Genomic DNA, 21,149 nt, shown 5'->3' on the forward strand with positions numbered 1-21,149 from the left:
CCACATCAAGGCCACTTATTTTGGCTTGACCCTGGTACCACCTTGTGCCCCTTGTAATGAAAACATGTAACTGCACAAAGATGGAGACTACCACAAGCGACAAACTAGTCGATCAGATAACGAAAACATTCGCGATTTCATCCCTGACATCAAAACATAGGTAATCATTTGGGGGTTTAAAGATGAAAAAACATATTCATATCAACAAAGACAGTCAGCAGTAAATCACTTCTGTACGAAGGTGTACCAGTAGTGGATGTTGAGTTTGTCAAATGTTCTCTGATTGGCTATCGATATGTGTGATAGCCCAATCATATTTAGCACAGGAATGTGGGCTTGATGAGGCAAGGGTGGAAACAAGACTTTGATAAAAAGGCTAGTGGATGCTCTTGCCCCGGGAAGATACTCATAGACAATCACATTAATTAACAATGACATGATTGTTATTTCTCATGCACAGGAATTACAACAAGCAACTTGCCTAAATGGTCATAACATGAAAACAACTAAAAATAAATATATGTTTCTTGCCTGAATGCATTTCCCATGTAACACATTGCTTTGGGCAAGCGCTTAATCTTTGGTTTGGTTTGGTTTGGTTTGTTTGTTATTTTACGCCACACTTCGCGATATTCTAGCTATATGACGGCGGTCTGTAAATAATTGAGCATCGATCCACGCAATTGGGATCGATGACATGGATCAACCAAGTCAGCAAGCCTGACCACCCCATCCCGTTAGTTGCCTTTTACGACAAGCATAGTCGCCTTTTACGGCAAGCATGGGATGCTGAAGACCTATTCTACCCCGGAATCTTCACGGGAAGGCTTAATCGTTGTACTGAGTGAAGCGACGTAGATCATAGGGGGAGTGAATATTTTTATCCCACAATATTCCAGGTATATCAGTATCATGTATGACTGGAGTGAGTGAGTATTGTTTTACGCTGCAATATTTAGCAATATTCCAGCGGGGACACCAAAAGTGGGCTTCATACATTGCTCCCATGTGGGGAATCGAACCCGGGTCTTTGGCATGACAAGCGAACGCTTTAACCACTTGGCTTAACCAACTAGTGGATGACAGCAAGAGCTACAATGGCACATGATCATCCAGATCACAGTGAGTGAGTGAGTGAGTGAGTGAGTGAGTGAGGGAGGGAGGGAGTGAGTGAGTGAGGTGAGTGAGTGAGGTTTCATGCCGCTTTTAGCAATATTCCAGCAATATCACTGGAGGGGGACACCACAAATGGGCTTCACACATTGTACCCATGTCGGGAATCAAACCCGGGTCTTCGGCATGACCAGCGAACACTTTAACCACTAGGCTTCCAGACTGCCCCTAGGATACTTCGGACCTATTCTGCCCAGGGATCCACTGCAGTAAGTCTGGTCATGCAATCCTACATCTCAGGTCACACACCATTCACAAAGTGAAAGAATCATGAGACTCTCTGCCGTTTGGGTGGGTTCTCTCCTCCCTCTGCTGGCTCTATGACACCCTGATCAGTAGCTTCACTCTGCACATCTCGTATACCACCCATCTGAAACAAAGGGGGACCACTCTAGATGAATGGAAGACATGCCACACATAATTTTGGACAGAATAATGAGTAAGGATAAGATATGTGGATGAACAACTTCTTTATTACAATTAGGAGCGACGTTTCGGTGTAGGTTCTAACACCATTATCAAACAAGTGATGTGCAGAGTATGGTCGACAAGTATATATACAGGGTGGAGGTAATGACAAAGTTTGTCGGCACTTGTTCATTCACCTGAGGCGATACGACAGAGTTTGTAACCGGATACAATATACTCAAAATAGCAATTATACTAAAGTCCGCACTATGACCAAGAAATTATATATTTCTTGGCCAACATTCCACATCAGGAGTAACGTGGGGGATCATCCATGAACCCCGAGATACACATTATAGCGGGGGTGACCATATAAGACAAATAAGACACTTCATAGGTGCATATATGATCAGCAATTGTTAACTTACTGTAATCTGGAATGGCACCACTGCTTCCTTCTTCGAGGGCGACTTGTAGAGCAGGGCGTATCTGTTGTTGCCCTCCCAGTACAACACCACCCTTATGGTGCTGGCGTGGCCCCAGCTCTCCCCTAGGGCAGGGATTAGGTGGGACCCTCCTCCCCCACCCATCTTGGTGGTCATCTGGTTGGTAAGCACCACCTGTAACACGAGTGAGTTGGGTTTAAAGCTGGTTAGAACAGTATTCAGTTATACCACTGTGTATCAGCTTCATGTGGGAGGAAAGTCTGAAGTGATGCAGGTCTTAGACATTTACCATTTTAGTGACACCCACGATCACAAGTATGGTGCCGCCAAACCTAGAAACATTATCTGGGCAAATCTGGAAATCAAAAAAAAATTACAGGATCCTTGCATGCCTAAGGGACACAACTCTGTACAGCAAATTTTGGTGCCTGAGAAAACTTGGCCCCTCATGCCCGTGTGAGTTAGTGAGTATGGTTTTACGCCGATTTTAACAATATTCCAGCACTATCACAGCAGGGGACACCAGAAATGGGCTTCACATATTGTACCCATGTGGGAAATCAAAAGGTAACATTTCTCAGTATAAGATAGGATGGAATCTGAAAATATGACTGTGGAAAGGAAAATGGAGTCAGTGAGCAGAACGTATCTCAAATGATGTGTGAATTCTAACTTGGGGTCAGCCTCATTAAATTCAGATCTTAGTACTTGATACCACTACACAAGGATCTGAGGACATCTGGGGGCCCAGTCGTTTAAGGCGCCACGATTCGCTGTGCAGAGTTGCGTCCCTTGGGCATGCCAGAAACCTATGATTGTGGGTTCGAATCCCGGTTTTGCCCCGATTATGTTTCTAGGTTTGTCAGCACCATACCCATGCTCGTGGGTTTCACCGAAGTGGTAAACGTCTGAGACCTGTATCACTTCTGGCTTTCCTCCCACATTAAGCTGACACGCTGTGATATAACTGGAATACTGTTACAAGTGGCGTTAAACCCAACTCATTCACTCACTCTGAGGACATCCCATTACATTTACAGGTCACGTCACAACAATGTTTGACAAACTTTGACCGACCAATGAAATGACCAAGATGTCGACATTAGCCATTTAGAAAGCAGCTTTCTAAAGCTTTATGGCACTAGTTTCAAAGTGGCGACTTCCATTCCAGACTACACTTTGTAAAATATCAATTCAAAATTTGAAAAGTGAACAAAAGACAATTCTGGAATGTATAATAGATGGACAAGTGTGTGTGTCCAAACTTCCCATGAGCTATTCAGTTGTTTCAAATGTTTATCCCAATGAAGATAGAGATTTTGAAGGAATCAGTTGCACAGGCGTAACTGTCGTACAGAATACCCTGTGTTAACCTTCTTGAGGTTGCATGATTAGAAAACACATTCAGACTGTCACTTTCCCGATCTAGTAAGCAACACTCTGATTGGTCAGATTACCCATAATGAGACTTAAGATGTTTAATGAGATTGAACTCGGTTCTCCCATTAATCAAGCAATTGCCTCAACAACCAGGACACTTGAATCGGTGACAAAACAAAAAAATTCTAACGAAATTCATTATGTTATTTTTTTATGAAATTAGAGACTCAGGTAACATATTTGGATTAGATTGGATTGATCAACTTGGGTCCTTATAAGGAAGCAACAGATTTATGCACAAAACTTTATCCTTTAATAATATTCACTTGTAGTGAGTGAGTGAGTATGGTTTTACGCTGCTTTTAGCAATATTCCAGCAATATCATGGCGGGGGACACCAGAAATGGGCTTCACACATCGTACCCATGTCGGGAATTGAACCCGGGTCTTCCGCGTTACATGCGAACGCTTTAACCACTAGGCTACCCGACCGCCCTTATTCCCTTGTAGCAGTGCATTGACTTACAGCTAGTTTGTGTTCTGTTGCCAGTCTGATGAAGCTCTGGGCCATGGATGTCAGGAGTCGGGTTCGCAGCGACATGTCGTCAAAGTCGTGGCGGAAGTGGAAGGCTATACTGTCCACGATGACAAGCTTCACCTGCTCAAACGAAGGGCAATCAATATTAAGATATATATTTTTAATTTATCATTTAAGGGATGGTCGAGTTTGTAAATGATTGGGAAGGACTGCTCCAACATATAAGAGGTGGTTATGCTTGTCGTAAGAGGCGACTAACAAAATCGGGTGGTCAGGTTCGCTCATGATGTCAATCACTGGATTGTCTGGTCCAGACTCGATAATTTACAGACCGCCGTCATATAGCTGGAATATTGATGAGTGCAGTGTTAAACAACAAACAAACAAACTAACATCAGACATCATGGGTGTCAAATACAGATACGCACACACTGACTTGAGGCCATTGGAAATATTTGGGATAATAAGGGGCTGAATTTAGAAATAGGTTAAGCATGATTGACTGTAGGGGACTTAACTGAACTAAAGTTCGCACTGGTGAAGCATCGAGAAATTCTTTGTGTGTGTGTGTTTGTGTTTGTGTTTGAGTGTGCCTGTGCATGTTTGTTGTTTAACGTCACACTCAGCAATATCCCAGCATTATGACAGCCATCAAAATAACCCAGTGATTGATATTATGAGCAACAATCCTAATGATCAACCAAGTGACAGAGCATGATCACCCAATCCCTAACATCACCTCTTACAACCAGCATTGTGCTAGAAACCAATTCTTACCCGGAATCCGCACCGGAATATATCTGAATTATTCCGCCCAAATTGTAACAGTTGGTGTATGCATATTAGAATTGGGTTGCCAAATATAGTGTAGCGTCCATAAAATTTTCAAATCTCATGATGGGATTCGAACCACGGACCCTCTGATTCGAGGTTGGACGCCTTGTCAACATGACCAAAGAGGTTAACCCTGTCAGCAAGCTGACAAGGTAAGGATGTCATCTGTGGGATGACTCCACGCCCTGCTACATACTCTCCCGTCAACTGAAGGCACGTCCCTGGCCATATAGTAGAGTACTGAGACTTATTTTGCTCAAATTTAATATGAATGTGCTCAGCCCCACATTGGGCGTCAATGTAGCGGCCATAACATTTCTGATTCCCGTGATGGGATTCTAAACACGGACCTTCTGATCAGAGGTCAGACACCTTGTCCACATGACCCCTGCTACAATAGGGCTTTTTATTGATCGAATGTCTGAATTCTTACCTTTTTATGCTCAGATACAAATTTGGGCAACAGGTGTACAGTTGACAAAAGCTCTATGTAGTCATGGCAACGGAAATAGTGGATCCCTGATAACAGTTTTTCTAGATTAAAGTTGTTGGCAGCCTCTTTCACATCTGGAAAAAATATTTTTCATCAGAGTGATTAGTAAACAACCACTGACAATTGCAATGATTGTGTTGGGGTGGATTTCTCAGTTTTATTACCATATAAGGGCATGTATACAGGTGGAATTATATTCAGTAATTCTCACTGAATAGAACAACAAATGTTCCAATGATTTCAAGGTATCGAAGAGGCCCACATCAACGTGACGTCATGTGAACGTATTGGTGCAAATAACTGAAGATCACATCATCCAGTGGTCATGTTATGTGACGTCGTTCTGACAACCAGAGCTCCAGATAAGCTGCGTATCTGCGTAAAATAAGCATCAGAAATGCAGAAATACACAGTAAAATGAAATCCAAGCGTATCAAATACGCAACAAACATTACAGATACGCTGCAAAAATAAAACTTGTGCGTATCATCAAAATATTGTGAAGTAACCCTGCGTATTCGATTAGCAAATCAGCAACTTATTTTGAAATTATAAATGGGCATTCCGTCAACTTTGCCAAACTCCACGATGACAGTTACATCATGATCATTTGCCATCACACTTTCTTTTGGAAGTATCGTGGTATTTTTGAGTCCTATAAAGCTCTCGAACCCACACGACACCAGTTTGCAGGGACTAGGTGAATTGTGTTTATAAATATATAACTTAAATACCCACATGTGTAAAAACTAGTGGGTAACAGAAATTTGAATACCCAGATAGAATTACTGATACCCAATGATTTTAAAATGCATGGGTAAAATACCCACATCACCAAAAGCTTATCTGGAGCTCTGGACAACAGAGTAACTGAGCTGTCATCTCCATCTAAGATCAAGAATTATAGTGTCTGAAATAACTGCCTGCCCACCTGCCCGTGACTGGTAACTTTTCTGTCGGGCTGCTAGAAACTTTCCTCCACCTGCCCGACTGTCTGGCAGATCATGTTAAGACTACTTACAATTCAGTTTAATTACACATTTGAATTTGAATTTTGAATCATCGTCCACGATCAGTTTTACATAGATCTACATGTCCCATGCCACTGTGAAATAATTGCGCCACTGTTCCATTCACTACCATCATTATGTAATGTGAACCTCAGCAATGAATATCTGTACAACGCTCTTTCCGAGAACGCGGGGTTGGTTTCTTGGACCCCGATGACAGCGGTATTTCGAGGGATCCGGGCGGACGCTCTACCATTAGACCATGGAGGCGGTCGTATCAAAGAGGCCCACATCAACGTGACGTCATGTGAACGTATTGTTGCAAATAACGGAAGATCACATCATCCAGTGGTCATGTTATGTGACGTCGTTCTGACAACAGAGTAACTGAGCTGTCATCACCATCTAAGATCAAGAATAGTGTCTGAAATAACTGCCTGCCCACCTGCCCGTGACTGGTAACTTTTCTGTCGGGCTGCAAGAAACTTTCCTCCACCTGTCTGACTGTCTGGCAGATCATGTTAAGACTACTTACAATTCAGTTTAATTATACATTTGAATTTGAATTTTGAATCATCGTCCACGATCAGTGTTATATAGATCTACATGTCCCATGCCACTGTGAAATAATTGCGCCACTGTTCCATTCACTACCATCATTATGTAATGTGAACCTCAGCAATGAATATCTGTACAACGCTCTTTCCGAGAACGCAGGGTCGGTGTCTTGTACCCCGATGACAGTGGTATTTCGAGGGATCACTGTAATTCCTTGTAGATTCTCAAGTGACTTTTTACTTTATTTCAACTGAATCAAGACGTGATTTGTCTCTTATATTTTGCGATTTTTCAATATTAACAATGTCTGAATGTGGGCAGGTAACTTTTAATATGGGCAGGCAACACTTATGGGACACCTGCCTGACTGTTTTGCTGGGTTTCAAAATTATTTCAAACACTGATCAGGAAACCCACATTTTTCTCAGAAAAGAGAGAGACCATGAGTGAATATTAAGAATAACCTACTCACAACTCAGTAGGAAGTATCTGTCCCTCATGATTTAATGTTGTAAGTTCATCACCACTTCAACTTTCTCAAAATTCAAGTTTGTATTGAACAGTTAACATTTGTTCCTTGGTTTTAAAAATATTCATTGTTTTGAAATTTCAGAGATTAAAGATGGGATATTGTATTGATTGTTTGTTGTTTGATGCCCCACTCAGCAATATTCCAGCCATATGACAGCGGTCTGTAAATAATCGAGCCTGGACCAGACAATCCAGTGATTATATCATGAGCATCGATCCACGCAATTGTAAAATGCGATTACATGTATCAACCAAGTCAGCGAGGCTGACCACCCGATCCCGTTAGTCGCCTCTTACGAGAAGCATGGTCGCCTTTTACAGCAAGCATGGGTTGCTGAAGACCTATTCTACCCCGGATCATCAAGAGTCTCGCAACTTTCTCATAATGCAAGTGCACCCTTTTTGTAAATTGGGGGCAATTATATGGCAATTTTGGTTTAGTAATGTTTAATTTTGTTGAAACTATATCAGAAAGTGAGTGAGTTATAGTGTTGAATATACTAAACAAAAAATGTCAGAGATCATGAATATTTTTGTTGATATTTATGTTGTGAAGACTAAGCACAATTTTATAAAAAATATCCCTTCACATAGTCACGATCCCTAACCATTTGTATTCAGTATATGTTTACTATTAATTTACCCAATCACTATTGAATCTTCAGAGTGTGAACCACAGGGTACTTCTATGGATGTTAAGGAGCAAAGTTAAATTGGTTACCGTATTCAGAGACCATATACCGATATATGGTCTCTGCCGTATTCGACGTTAAAAGCGCCCAGGGCGCTCTCAAAATAAGGAATAGGGGGCTGTTATTAGAATATTATTTTGTGAAAAAAATAGAGTTGAAAGATAAATTAAGTGGTTTATGCTGACAGCCTGAAATGTTCATGTACGACAGATAAATTTTTCCAGAATTAAATTGCCCATAATTAAGGGTGCATGTAACACACGAGTATACGCGTATAAATTAATTGGGTTATTACATTTTTCATTGGGTAACCAATATCTTTTCACTCATGTTTTCATCAGTCTATTGGGTTTTTCCCAAAATTATTGAACATTTTAAGATTATATAAAAATGAAATAATGTTTTAGATGTATTGAACTGTTCTAAATATATAGGCTTGACTCGGAAAGTAAATCAGCTCGTAATAGTGTTTCCTAAATTAGCTCCTTTGCATGCATGCTGAAAAAGATTCATTGGGTATTTACGCGAGCAGTTTTTATGCATTTAAGTGTTTCATTAATGCATGCATTTCTGTACACAAGTTATTGAAAGTAATAGGGTTTTGAATATTTTTATTGGGGGGGGGGTGGGGGTGGGGGGGATTTTACGCAATACACTGCTTAACTGTAGCTCTGCAAGGTATTTTAAGTTTAAATCAAAGTGATTTTATTTTAATTCTGAATTCTATCACAAAGGCACAATTTCTAACTGGCACTGGTTAAGTGTTGACCTGTAATACTGCTAATGTACATCTCAAAAACGTTTACTTGCAAATCAGCTCCAAAGGGAGATAACTCTGTCAGGTCTGTCAATTGAGTGTTATCACTGTGATTTTATAATAAATTTTATGAAACAAATCAAAACATAACAAAAATAACTAAATTTTCTACATAATTATGAATTTTGAAATGTATTGTTTCTTTAGAATTATTATTCACTGGTCACTGTAATTAAGATGTAGAAATGAGTTTATACCACTGTGGCCGTGAATTAGTCTAGGCGCTATTGTGTGTGTGTGAGTTGGGTTTAACGCCGCTTTTAACAGTATTACAGTTATATCGCGGCGTGTCAGCTTAATGTGGGAGGAAAGCCCGAAGTGATGCAGGTCTCAGACGTTTACCACTTCGGTGAAACCCACGAGCACGGGTATGGTGCTGACAAACCTAGAAACACAATCAGGGCGAATCGGGATTCGAACCCACAATCATAGGTTTCTGGCGCGTCCGAAGGGACGCAACTCTGCACAGCGAATCGCGGCGCCTTAGACGACTGGGCCACCCATGCCCCCAGGCTCTATTGTGACAATGTTCAACCTACCGACTGAGCCATCCATCTGTGCGATGTTGTTACAATGTTCAACTGTAGCAGAAGCAATGTCCACCAAACGCTCAACAATAAAACTCCCCTCTGTGTCCACATAGACAGTCTCTCCATCGAGGCCACCGAAACATTCAGGAATTTGGACATCAATGCCGAGCTGCATACTGCAAACCATTGACACACAGTATTTGAAATAAAGAACAATGGATCTTTTTATAATGCTAAAAATTATACATTTGGAGTGAGCGAGTGAGTTGGGTTTAACGCCGCTTTTAACAGTATTCCAGTTATATCACGGCGTGTCAGCTTAATGTGAGAGGAAAGCCTGCAGTGGTGCAGGTCTCAGACGTTTACCACTTCGGTGAAACCCAAGAGCATGGGTATGGTGCTGACAAACCTAGAAACATAATCGGGGCGAACCGGGATTCGAACCCACAATCAAAGGTTTCTGGCGTGCCCAAGGGACGTAACTCTGCACAGCGAATCGCGGCGCCTCAGATGACTGGGCCACCCGTGCCACCTATACATTTGGAAGATTCTTAAATTATAAGCATGATCATATGGTCATCACGTTCAATGTGTTTGTACAGAGAACTTGTGTGAAAGTACATTTATCATAAACATTGTCACAATGTATTTACGTAAGCAGATCTGATTTCAAAGGAATTTTTACCATTCCATTGGTACTCAAATAAAGGGAACCATGAACCTAGCACAACCTCGCGAAGATCAGGGTTAGAATTGGTCTTCAGCAACCAATGCTTGTTGTAAGAGACGAATAACTTGATCTATGCTCATGATGTCAATCATTGGATTGTCTGCATAATTACCATGGCAACAAACATAGAATGGAATCCAGATAGAGGGCCTTTATACAATCCAGACACATTTCCTCCCCAACTTACCAAACTTGGGTTTTACCAATTCCTGGAGCGCCACAGAACTCAGTAATTTTGGCAAGTGGCACGCCTCCGCCAAGGATGTCGTCAAGTTTCTCCGAGAAGGTGAAGATGTTGGGGAGACTTTGTTCCAGCTGTAACATCTCCAACGCCGTGACTGATCTCGGCGTCGACGTCCTCCTGCTGCCACTCACCACCGCGTCCTCCTGGAACACCGTCTTGATGACCTCCAGTGCTGCTTCTGTGCTGATGCCTAACTCTACAAACAAAACGTTTTATACGTGCGGCGTCAAGTTCACTTGCATCTTCCCAAGGCAAGCGAGTTAACTGACTTTAAAAGTCCAGTTTCCACCCTTGCCGAACTAGGCTGGAATTCCTGGGCTCGATCGTATCGCCACCAGTGGTTATTATGAGTTATGTCCCTTCTGAGCCTCTCCTATGAACCAATCCAATTCCATCACTTGCATTTGTTTCAAACAAAATGGCAGCGCCCATTCAAGACGATCTGATCGATAATCAAGATCTATATTGTGATAAAACGGGTCTTACATCGCGAAATGCATCAAATCACGTGAGCACCTTGATTAAAAACATGACATGATTTGGAAAATATCTGTTGACAACGAGTTGGCGGTGCACATGCTTTGCAAATCCTGCTATCGACCGAAATCGGCACAGCAGTTTACGAACCAGATTTTGATTCTGTTGCGCGATTTTGATTGGACTATGCATAGACTCAGTTAGTCAAACCAAAATGTAGCTCCATAATACCAGCCTAGTTCGGCAAGGGTGGAAAACTGGACTTTTATAGTCAGTTAACTCTCTTGCCTCAAGAAGATGGTTCACTTGATGCATCAATGCATAACAAACCTGCCGATATGATGCACAATACACCTACCCAAAACTTGATTCATGATATATAGAGAATATTAGCCAAATGTGCCTTCCTATCATAGATATCATGTTTAGTACAAAAATTGTAAAGTGTGAGCATATGGCTTACTGTGCAAACACTGAATATTCACTGAATTGAAAACTGAAATCTACTGAACAGTGAGTGAGTGAGTGAGTGAGTGAGTGAGTGAGTGAGTGAGTGAGTGAGTGAGTGAGTGAGTGAGTGAGTGAGTGAGTGAGTGAGTGAGTATGGTTTTATGCCGCTTTTTAGCGGGGGACACCAGAAATGGGCTTCACCCATTGTACCCATGTAGGGAATCGAACCCGGGTCTTCGGCGTAACGAGCGAACGCTTTAACCACAAGGCTACCCAACCGCCCCTTACTGAACAGTGAACATTTGTTCCTTGGTTTTAAAAATATTCATTGTTTTGAAATTTCAGAGATAAAAGAAGGGATATTGTATTGATTGTTTGTTGTTTAATGCTGCACTCAGCAATATTCCAGCCATATGATGGCGGTCTGTAAATAATCAAGTCTGGACCAGACAGTCCAGTGATTGACATCATGAGTATCGATCCACGCAATTGGGATACGATGACATGCATCAACCAAGTCAGTGAGCCTGACAACCCGATCCTGTTAGTCGCCTTTTACGACAAGCATGGGTTGCGGAAGACCAATTCTACCCCGGATCTTCACGGGTTATTGTAGAGCAGAAGGATATAGGCTAGGGTGCACTGTGAATGTCATGCTATTTATAGCAAACAGGGAAAGAATACGCATAAGCTGTTGAACAGTTTCATTTAATCAAATCTGTAATTATTCATGTTTTTACAAGAATCTGATTTGTAATGTAATGTATATTATGTATCGTGAATCGGGGTTGTAACTATTGTATCACATACATTACTGTATCGTCGTATTGTTACACCACTCACAAATATACCCTGATGGTGTGGTGTGTTGCTCATGCAGGCGGACACTGGTTTGCCCAGAATATAGCAGACATATAACTGCAGTTACTTCCCAAGGACTGGGGGGTCAGGTGGTGCAGAGTTGCATCCCTTGGGCACACCAGAATCCTATGATCACTAGGTCGAATCCCGGTTCGACCTGATTATGTTTCTAGGTTTGTCAGCACCATACCCCCGTGCTGGTGGGTTCCACCAAAGTGATAAACGTCTGAGACCTGCATCACTTTGGGCTTTCCTCCCACATTGACACGCCGTGATATACCGTAAGCGCCCTGCTCTAATAAGCGCCCACAGTGATATTTACAAATATATTTGCTGGTGAACAATCCCAATTAGCACCCCTTCCGATTGATCAATGTACAAAAGACTTATTTATTCGTGTATAATACGCAATTAAATTCTTGAAAAATATAACTGTCGTATATAAACATTTCAGGCTGTCAGCATAAACCACCAAATTTATCTTTCAACTCTTTTTTTCTCTCACCAAAATAACATTCTATCAAGAGCCCCCTATTACTAATTTTGAGAGCGCCCTGGGCGCTTATTATGTCGAATACGGTAACTGGAATACTGTTGGAATCAGCATTAAATCCAACTCACTCACTGCCTAAGGACATTTTCTACATGCAGACATGGAGCTGAATATATCGGTGTCTGAGCATACTTAGATCAATCCCTGTGTCACTTCACAGGATCTTCCCTACCCTTGCTGAGCTCGGATGGCTTTAGGTCCTGTAGATCGGGGACAGTCAGGAAGCCTGCTGATGTGAGCTTGGCTTTCATTGCAGGGCTAATGGGGAACGTCCCCAGGCTACGGGGAGTCGGCATCCTGGGAAACAACATACATAAAAACACTATGATGACGTCACACTATCAATGTATAATATCATATACAATATTGTATCGTCGTATCGTGACACCACTCACAAATATACCCTGATGGTGTAGCGTGTTGTCATGCAGTCGACCACTGGTTTGCCGAACACATAGCAGACATAAAACAGCAGTTACTTCCCAAGGACAAAGGGGCTGGGTGGTGCAGAGTTGCATCCCTTGGGCACACAAGAAACCTATGATCATTAGGTCGAATCCCGGTTCGGCCTGATTGTCTTCCTAGGTTTGTCAGCACCATACCTGTGCTTGTGGGTTTCACCGAAGTGGTAAACATCTGAGGCCAGCATCACTTCAGGCTTTCCTCCCACACTGACACGCTGTGATATAACTGAAATACTGTTGGAATCGGCGTCAAACCCAACTCACTCACCGTTCAGTTGATTCTGAGCGGGGACTCACTGGCCATTCAGAACAAAATTTAAACAAGTAAATCTGACGCAACTGTAGATTATTACACAAAATGATAGAGAAATTATGAATCAACCATAACATGTTTTAAGTTGGAGAAGTCACACGAATCTTTTGATTCTGGAAGTAGAATCAACAAGACCATGCTTTGTGAACACATGAACATTGAAAAAATATTGAGTTATCTTGAGTTCAAAACATGTGGGAATCCCACTGTACTGAGTCTGTGGCTAAACCTTTTTGAGTCCACAAGCCCCGTCTTGTCCTTAAGCATCCTTTCCAATTGATTTTACTCTTAAAATAACATATGGCCTGTCATAAGCTGTTAGCTGAAAAGACTAATATATTTTGCTAGTCTCAGGGTTTGGACCAGTTGCTAAAATCTCAAGAGTCAGAATCCACAAAATTAATTCAGATTAGCTTGGGACAGATAATCCTTTATTCCTCAAGGCTTTTCTAAAAATGTTATGTTTATGTAACATGTATTGCTTTGTATTTGTAATGTACAAACAGATTGGTATTCCCAGGTTCATTATCATAAATCAAAAAGGGGGATTATCGGTGTTACTTAACAAGTTCATTCAAATTGATACCAGTCATATAAGTGTTACCTGGGTCAATTAGCTACCCTGTGTAGTAATTAATATTACATAGCAATCAGTTAGCTTCACAGTGTAAGCAATTAAAGCCACAAAGCAATCAATTAGCTACATTGTGTAGTAATTAATATTACATAGCAATCATGAAGTTAGCTTCACAGTGTAAGCAATTAAAGCCACAAAGCAATCAATTAGCTACATTGTGAAGTAATCACACAACAATCTCAATCTAAGGTGGCTTGTAGAGTGAGATTGCTCTTAGGACTGTATCATATGAATAACGTAACATTTGAATAAAAACATATGTAATATCAAAAATGGGTCATGAATGATTTTATCCCTTTATAATTATATAGGGTTGATTTTCGGACTACAGTGCGACTCTGACGAACAGGAAAACAAATGCGCCGGGAAAGCGCACAACTCTAATGTAAACATATGAGGATGACATCTACCATGTTGGAACACTCTGATGACGCTTCCTACCTGCGGGTGCTCAGCGATTTGTGTGCTCGAAAGTCTCAGCTGTCAAGGTCAACGCCCAGCACTGATTGTCACCACGTCTGTGCACTATTACACCCAAACAGTTAAATAATCAGACTAATTAATCAAACTACAGGTAAACCGAGTTATTATGCTGATAATGACCAAACATGACGTCAAATTCCTTGGTCATATGCCGTCGACAAATGCTCTGTTTACAAACACCAACACGCACATGTTTCGAAAATGGCGCCGCGGTCTGTCACTGTGACGTCACTGTTTTATGTGCACATATAAGCTTTTCTTCGAGTATGGTGTGACAGTGCTTGTTTACGGGATGGACGGGTCCCCGCGAGCTGAACTGCTCTCCTCTTTCAGGAAGTTTCTGGATAAATTTTGTAGTGAAATAGACACTTCTGTAACTGATGAAGATGACCCGCCAATAAGACTGATTTGGGATTTTGTGTTGACATCGGAAATCGAAGGAGAATGCTTGTATTGGGCGCAGCAGTACCTTGCACTGTTGTGAGTATGGACCGATATTTCTTTCTTATTCTCTGTACCGAGATAAAATGCACAAGTGTATATTTCAGTGTGACAGTGACATTAATGCAAACACATGTTGATTTCACAAATCCTGATGAAAATCCCACGACATGGGAGCGACCGAGTGGGGAACACGGTACTCACAGTTCGCGTGACAGTGTCAATGTGCAGTTGTCAATGTTAATTTCTTTGTCAGATAACTTAGCCACCTGTGCTAAAAGCGCCCAGTTTTCTTGGACCCGATATAGATATATATGAAACAAACGCGACATGCAAGTTTTGGCTGAAATAAATTGCTGTTTATCACCAGAATTGGAAAGGTGAGGGTGAGCGTGCGATGTCAATCTGGGTTCATATTCTTGAAATGTCAAACGTCTAGAGAATGAGATGTTCATGTTTCTGCGATAGCTCATGTCATTACACATTCAGTTAGCTTTATTTTCGTCAGTGTATCGCCATGGAAACGAAGATAATTTAATGGATTAAAGTCCATGAAGGGAAATATCAATTTTGAAAAAATGCAAAATTGTCATGTCACATAAAGATTATGCAAATACCAATGCATTAGAAGAAAGTGCAACAATGTTTAGTATGTTATACAATATAACATTCCAAGAGTTTATAACAATCACAAATGATATTAAGATGCCCATTTTAGTAGTATCAATATCTTATTAAACATCAATTTATGACAAAGTGCTTGAAAATAGATCCGTATTCCCCCAATTCTTTTTAGGAAACATGACATTCATATATGTGAATTTTCACTTAAGTGTTCAAAATTTACCATGTAAGTCAAGGTGTTTTTGTCATAAACCTAATGTGAAAGATCATGCAGTGCAATATTTCGACACTCACTCACTCACTCACTCAAAAAATCTTATATTACATACGATTGATTTTATGTGCAAATTCTTAAAATTGTACATTGCTTAATTAATATTACCTCTGCAGCACAAAGTCAGAATTGATTTCATTGGATGCAGTTGAATAGAAGTTCCATTGTATTATCAGAAAAGGACAAGTCATCGATGATGTTTCCTTGTCAATGAATCATCACAGATCAATATCACTCATTCCTTCACGTAGGCGTATATCGCTTAGATTTGGAAAAAGAGATTAGAAAATGTCATTTACTGACTACTATAGACTTATCTTAAATGGTTGTAAAGGATACTGGAATGAATTGGATTACCATTTATCACATGTTAATTTCGAAATTCCTGTGTGTCTAGCGTGTACATATCATATTGTGTGCAGAGTTTATCGTGTACGTTTCATTTATATCTCATGGGCTTTTAGTGTATATATTTCATAACCAAACTGTTTGTACAAGCCAGTGCTTGTGACTGTTATTTGATGAGTATGGTGGATAAACTCTATAAAAAAATCATGTATGTTTCATATTCCCTAGTGTATATAGCATGTATATTTCATTACAAAACCACTCAAGAGCAAACATAAGGTGCACGTTGTGGTTGTGAATTGCCATGAAAACAACATCTATTTTGGTACCGGTGAAGGCTGGAACCTACTTATACCCAGTGGCGCTGATTCTAATCAACCTTATTCACAAATGATAATTTGTTTATTGGGAAGCGATGCCTGGAACCAATATACATGGCAGTTGATGCCATCGATGTCAGTCATGCACGACTACTCCAAACAACCCGGATCAAACCAAGTCAGTCAACTGTCACCATGATACAAACAATCTCGATAATCCAATTAACCCAATCACCATAGAGTCTTATGGTGGGATTAGGGAGCATCTCAAAATCTTTACAGCGTTTTCCAATTCTCAAAAGCAAAAAATTGCTGGATAATAACACTGAAAAATATTGAAAATAAGTAATTTTTACTTTCTTAAGGATTTTATATAGCTTGGATCAAATTGACTGGAGAGAGAAAGATTATTTTTTTTACTCTGGTGGGAAAATGTTTGGTATGAAAAATATTTACAACTGGAGAATTTGATTGCCTTGGAATCTGGATTAATTCCATCTTGTTATTTTGATACTTACACAAGTTTACTTGGCATAGATTTTAGAGCCTGAGAGCATTGCTTTCACAGGTGTGTTATTTCATAAACATACTGAAATAATCTTGTGCTCCTCTTCTTATCATGGGCCTAAAAACTAACCAGGCTAAAGAAGAAATAGGATTCAATGCGTTAATCTGATTTTGCCCCATTTGAGTTTTTTTGCCCTGAAAACCATGTTTTTGAAGAAACCTACAGAGATTTATCTTTGCCTGCTCAAAGGACGATACTCAGCCCCAAGTCTGTAGCAGATCGGAACGAAAATTTCCCCAATTCATTGTTAATATATGACTAATTTTATGCTTTGTAGAGGTAGCCTGTATTTCGCTGACACCAGGACCTTAAAATATGAAGAGGTTTTGATGCTTAGTTTTGTATTATTGCTTTGAATACAATCTCAAAGTACAATGTTAAATACGTCTGAATTTAAGAAAATAAGGACTCAATTTTGAACAAAATAACAATTTTCTCTCCAAATTTGCCTGCCATGGGCACTTAGTTTAGAATCCCTGCTAAATGCCTGACCTATCTCTATGTAATTGTCAGCATAGAGGTGACTTGTAGCCTTGGAAGGCTGTCTCTCCTTACATCATGTACATGGAGGAAAATAAGGTTCAGTTTGTGTTAGGGGAACGGATGGCCCAGTCGTCTAATGTGCCACTATTAAATGTACAGAGTTGTGTCCCTTGGGCATGCCAGGAACCTAATAATGATCGAGGGTTTGAATCCTGGTTTCGTCCTGATATTGTTTCTAGGTTTGTCAGCATCGTACCCATGCTCATGGGTTTCCCCAAAGTGGTAAACGTGTGAGACCTGCATCAAGACCTGCATCACTTCTGGCTTTCCTCCAACATCAAGCTGACACACTGTGATATGACTGGAATACTGTTCAGAGCGGTGTTAAACTCAACTCACTCACACACAGTATTACAGTGTTTTACTGGTCTGGATGCCAAGTATTGTGACCTCTATTTAGACTAAAATATAAAATATTTTACATTGTGAGTCTATTGTGGCAGTTTGAATCATTAAAGCTGATTGAAATTATGATTCACACGTGTCATTTAACTGACATTTCTATTCTTGAAAGAAATTCAATCCAAGTTCAAAGTATCAGTGGTTTATTGTCTTACATTAAAATCCCAATGTATGATAGGATGCAGGTTTCTGGACAATATTCTTAGAAATCAAGGGAAGCATGCCACATGGCGCCATCCTGGGTCCCCCCCCCCCCCCCCCCCCCCGAATGTCATGCTTTGACCCCAAGGAGAATAAATTAAAAGACTGAATCCAACTCAAGTCTAGAATGATTGCCTCAGCTCAAGGATTCTGCTGGCCTCCATTTGGATTTTATTTTTATTTTGTAGTATATCTCTTTGATAAGACAACTGTATTTCTGGGGCAAAATTTTAAATTAACTTTTTTTTATTAAGCATTGTTCTGGAAATAAGATACCATTATTCTGAGACTTAATGTTAAATTAAGCATTGTTTGGGGCTCCATTTGGATTTTGCTATCTATTTGTAGATATATTTTTTAAATAAAATAACTTTATTCCGGAACTAAACTAAAAATAGAGCATTGTTCTGGGCTCCATTCGGATTATATTTTGTTTATTTTGTTTATTCTAGAGATATAGATATATATTTATTAAGATAACTTTTTGTCTGGGACTAAAAGTCTATATTGCTCTCCTGAAATTAAGCATTGTTGTGGGTTCCATTTGAATTTTACTTCTTTTTTATGTAGATACATGTTTTTAATAAGATAACTATATTTCTGGAAATAATCCCTGATATTGGATGTTAAGTAAGGAACAAAGGAATCATAGGTTTGCTGGTGTACATGGCGGAATGTACTGGGATGCTTGGGCGGTGTTACAATCAGGATACTAATAGTTTCAACTCCTTGCGTGGCTTCGACTTTGTCCGAGGTGCTTCACCCATGGCAGGTTGGCTGAAGTACAGCTTTGGTTCGCCATGGTGTACTTGTAGTTTTATGTCAGCTTTATCATGTTTGTCATGATCTAAAAAATGTGGAGTAGTAGATAATGACCCATGGCCTTCTGTGTGCACAGCCACGAGACTTTTAGTCAGATGTATGAGGACTAGCTGTTTCTGTCTTAATCTATTTGTTACATAAACCTCTAGTCTGAAATGAACTGAAGACCAAATAATTGACTTACGATTTCTACCATACCTGCTTGTGGCTTGTAAAATTAAGATCGATTTGATCTGTTTGTTTGTTTGTTTGTTGTTTAACACAGCACTCAGCAATATTCCAGATTTAATGACAGCGATCTGTAAATAATTTAGTCTGGAGCAGACAATCCAGTGATGGAAGTCATGAGCATCGATCCACACAATTGGGATACGATGACATGCATCAACCAAGTCAGCGAGCATAGCCACCCAATCCTGGCTTGCTGAAGAAATATTCTAACCGGATCTTCACAGGGCTTTAAATAATAGGCCACATAAAGTTTGAATGTTGTTTAACATTCATATCTATATATTTGATTTCCCTCATGGGTACAATGTGTGAAGCCCATTTCTGGTGTCCCCCACCATGATATTGCTGACATATTGCTGAAAGCAGCGTAAAACCATACTCACTCACTCACTCACTCACTGTTCTCAGCTCCCTGGGGAGTATACAACCTCAGTTCGTCTTGAAGCGTGGGCTGTTTTCCATTCACATCACCATCCCACCATCCAGGTGTTTGCTGTCAGGTGAACAGAAGCAAAATTTGAACAACAAAGTCACTTCCCGAAGGAGACACCCCCTATTGTTTTGTATTATTACCCGAGTTGAAGGATGAAGCAAGACCCAAAAGAACCGCTCCCATTTACCAACCCCCTGCTGTCAATTATTCATATTGTTTAGCCACTCCATATTTGTGTGACATTATGTAAACGTCTGCATCTTTAGCCATTATTTCGAAGCCCAGCTCGATTAAACCTCTGTTCGGTTGGGTAAGCTCAGCTGATGATAGTTCATGTAGTAACAGGGGCGGTCGGGTAGCCTAATGGTTAAAGCGTTCGCTCGTCACGCCGAAGACCCGGGTTCGATTCCCGACATGGGTACAATGTGTGAAGCCCATTTGTGGTGTCCCCCGCTGTGATATTGCAGGAATATTGCTAAAAGCGGTGTAAAACCATACTCACTCACTCACTCACTCATGTAGTAACACTAAAGCTGCCGAAGATGCTGAGAGTCACGTTCAGGCTAGTGGTCTCAATAGGTTTTGGCATGGGCTGGACCTAGGTGCTGAACGGGGCAGTCGGGTAACGTAGTGGTTAAAGTGTTCGCTTGTCATGCCGAGGACTTGGGTTCGACTCCCGATATGAGTACAATGTGTGAAGCCCATTTCTGGTGTCCCCTGCTGTGATATTGCTGGAATATTGCTAAAAGCAGCGTAAAACCAAACTCACTCACTCACTAGGTGCTGAACATAGAACACCATTTGCCGTTCTATTTAGCTCGATCTCACAGAAGATTAATTGTTCCACTCTGAGTGATGCCAATGTTTGAGATTGTCTTCAGTCTTCCTGTGTTTGCTATACACTGGGCTGGAATTGGCCTTCAGCAACCCATGCTTGTCGTAAGAGGCGACTAAGGGGATCATGCTCATGATGTCAATCACTGGATTGTCTGATCCAGACTTGATTACTTACAAGCTACTGTCATTTAGCTGGAATATTGATGAGTACTAGGGCTGTCACGATTCACTCGTGTATTCGATGAATTGAACCATATCCATTCATGAATTGAATTCGTTATTCATGGTCTCTACAATCGAACATTTACAGTAAGCTGACAAGCATTTCATTGTGATTGCAAACCATCATTGATGTAAGTGTAATTAAAATAACTGAAAAATATTGCTTTTGAGCTCTGATTTTGAACATTGATATGAACATGTGGACTTCTAATAAAACTATTAATTTGCTTTCAAACACTGCACTAGAGTTTCTATGATTTA

The 21,149-nt window shown here is 40.5% G+C and overlaps 2 protein-coding genes across 2 annotated transcripts in view; one reads left to right on the forward strand and one right to left on the reverse strand.

The window, feature by feature from the left end:
* Nucleotides 1–1,207: 1,207 nt before the first annotated feature.
* LOC124111506 (DNA repair protein RAD51 homolog 3-like) lies at nt 1,208–14,853 on the reverse strand. Its single transcript, XM_046471239.2, has 8 exons — nt 14,581–14,853; nt 12,898–13,022; nt 10,328–10,580; nt 9,420–9,586; nt 5,213–5,346; nt 3,934–4,065; nt 2,010–2,201; nt 1,208–1,543 (listed from the first exon to the last, which is right to left on the reverse strand). Exons 2-8 carry the CDS (start codon nt 13,019–13,021, stop codon nt 1,442–1,444), a joined length of 1,104 nt encoding a protein of 367 aa, XP_046327195.2. The 5' UTR covers nt 13,022; nt 14,581–14,853; the 3' UTR covers nt 1,208–1,441.
* Nucleotides 14,854–14,899: 46 nt separating this feature from the next.
* LOC124111505 (protein phosphatase 1F-like) overlaps nt 14,900–21,149 on the forward strand; it is a 70,767-nt gene continuing 64,517 nt past the window's right edge. The window contains exon 1 of the mRNA XM_046471238.2: nt 14,900–15,102. Within this exon, the coding sequence (XP_046327194.2) occupies nt 14,915–15,102 (188 nt within the window). The 5' untranslated portion in view covers nt 14,900–14,914. The remainder of the gene's footprint in view (nt 15,103–21,149) is intronic.

Source organism: Haliotis rufescens, unplaced genomic scaffold (genome assembly GCF_023055435.1).
Source record: "Haliotis rufescens isolate VD_foot unplaced genomic scaffold, xgHalRufe1.0.p SCAF_21, whole genome shotgun sequence".
Classification (NCBI taxonomy): domain Eukaryota; kingdom Metazoa; phylum Mollusca; class Gastropoda; order Lepetellida; family Haliotidae; genus Haliotis; species Haliotis rufescens.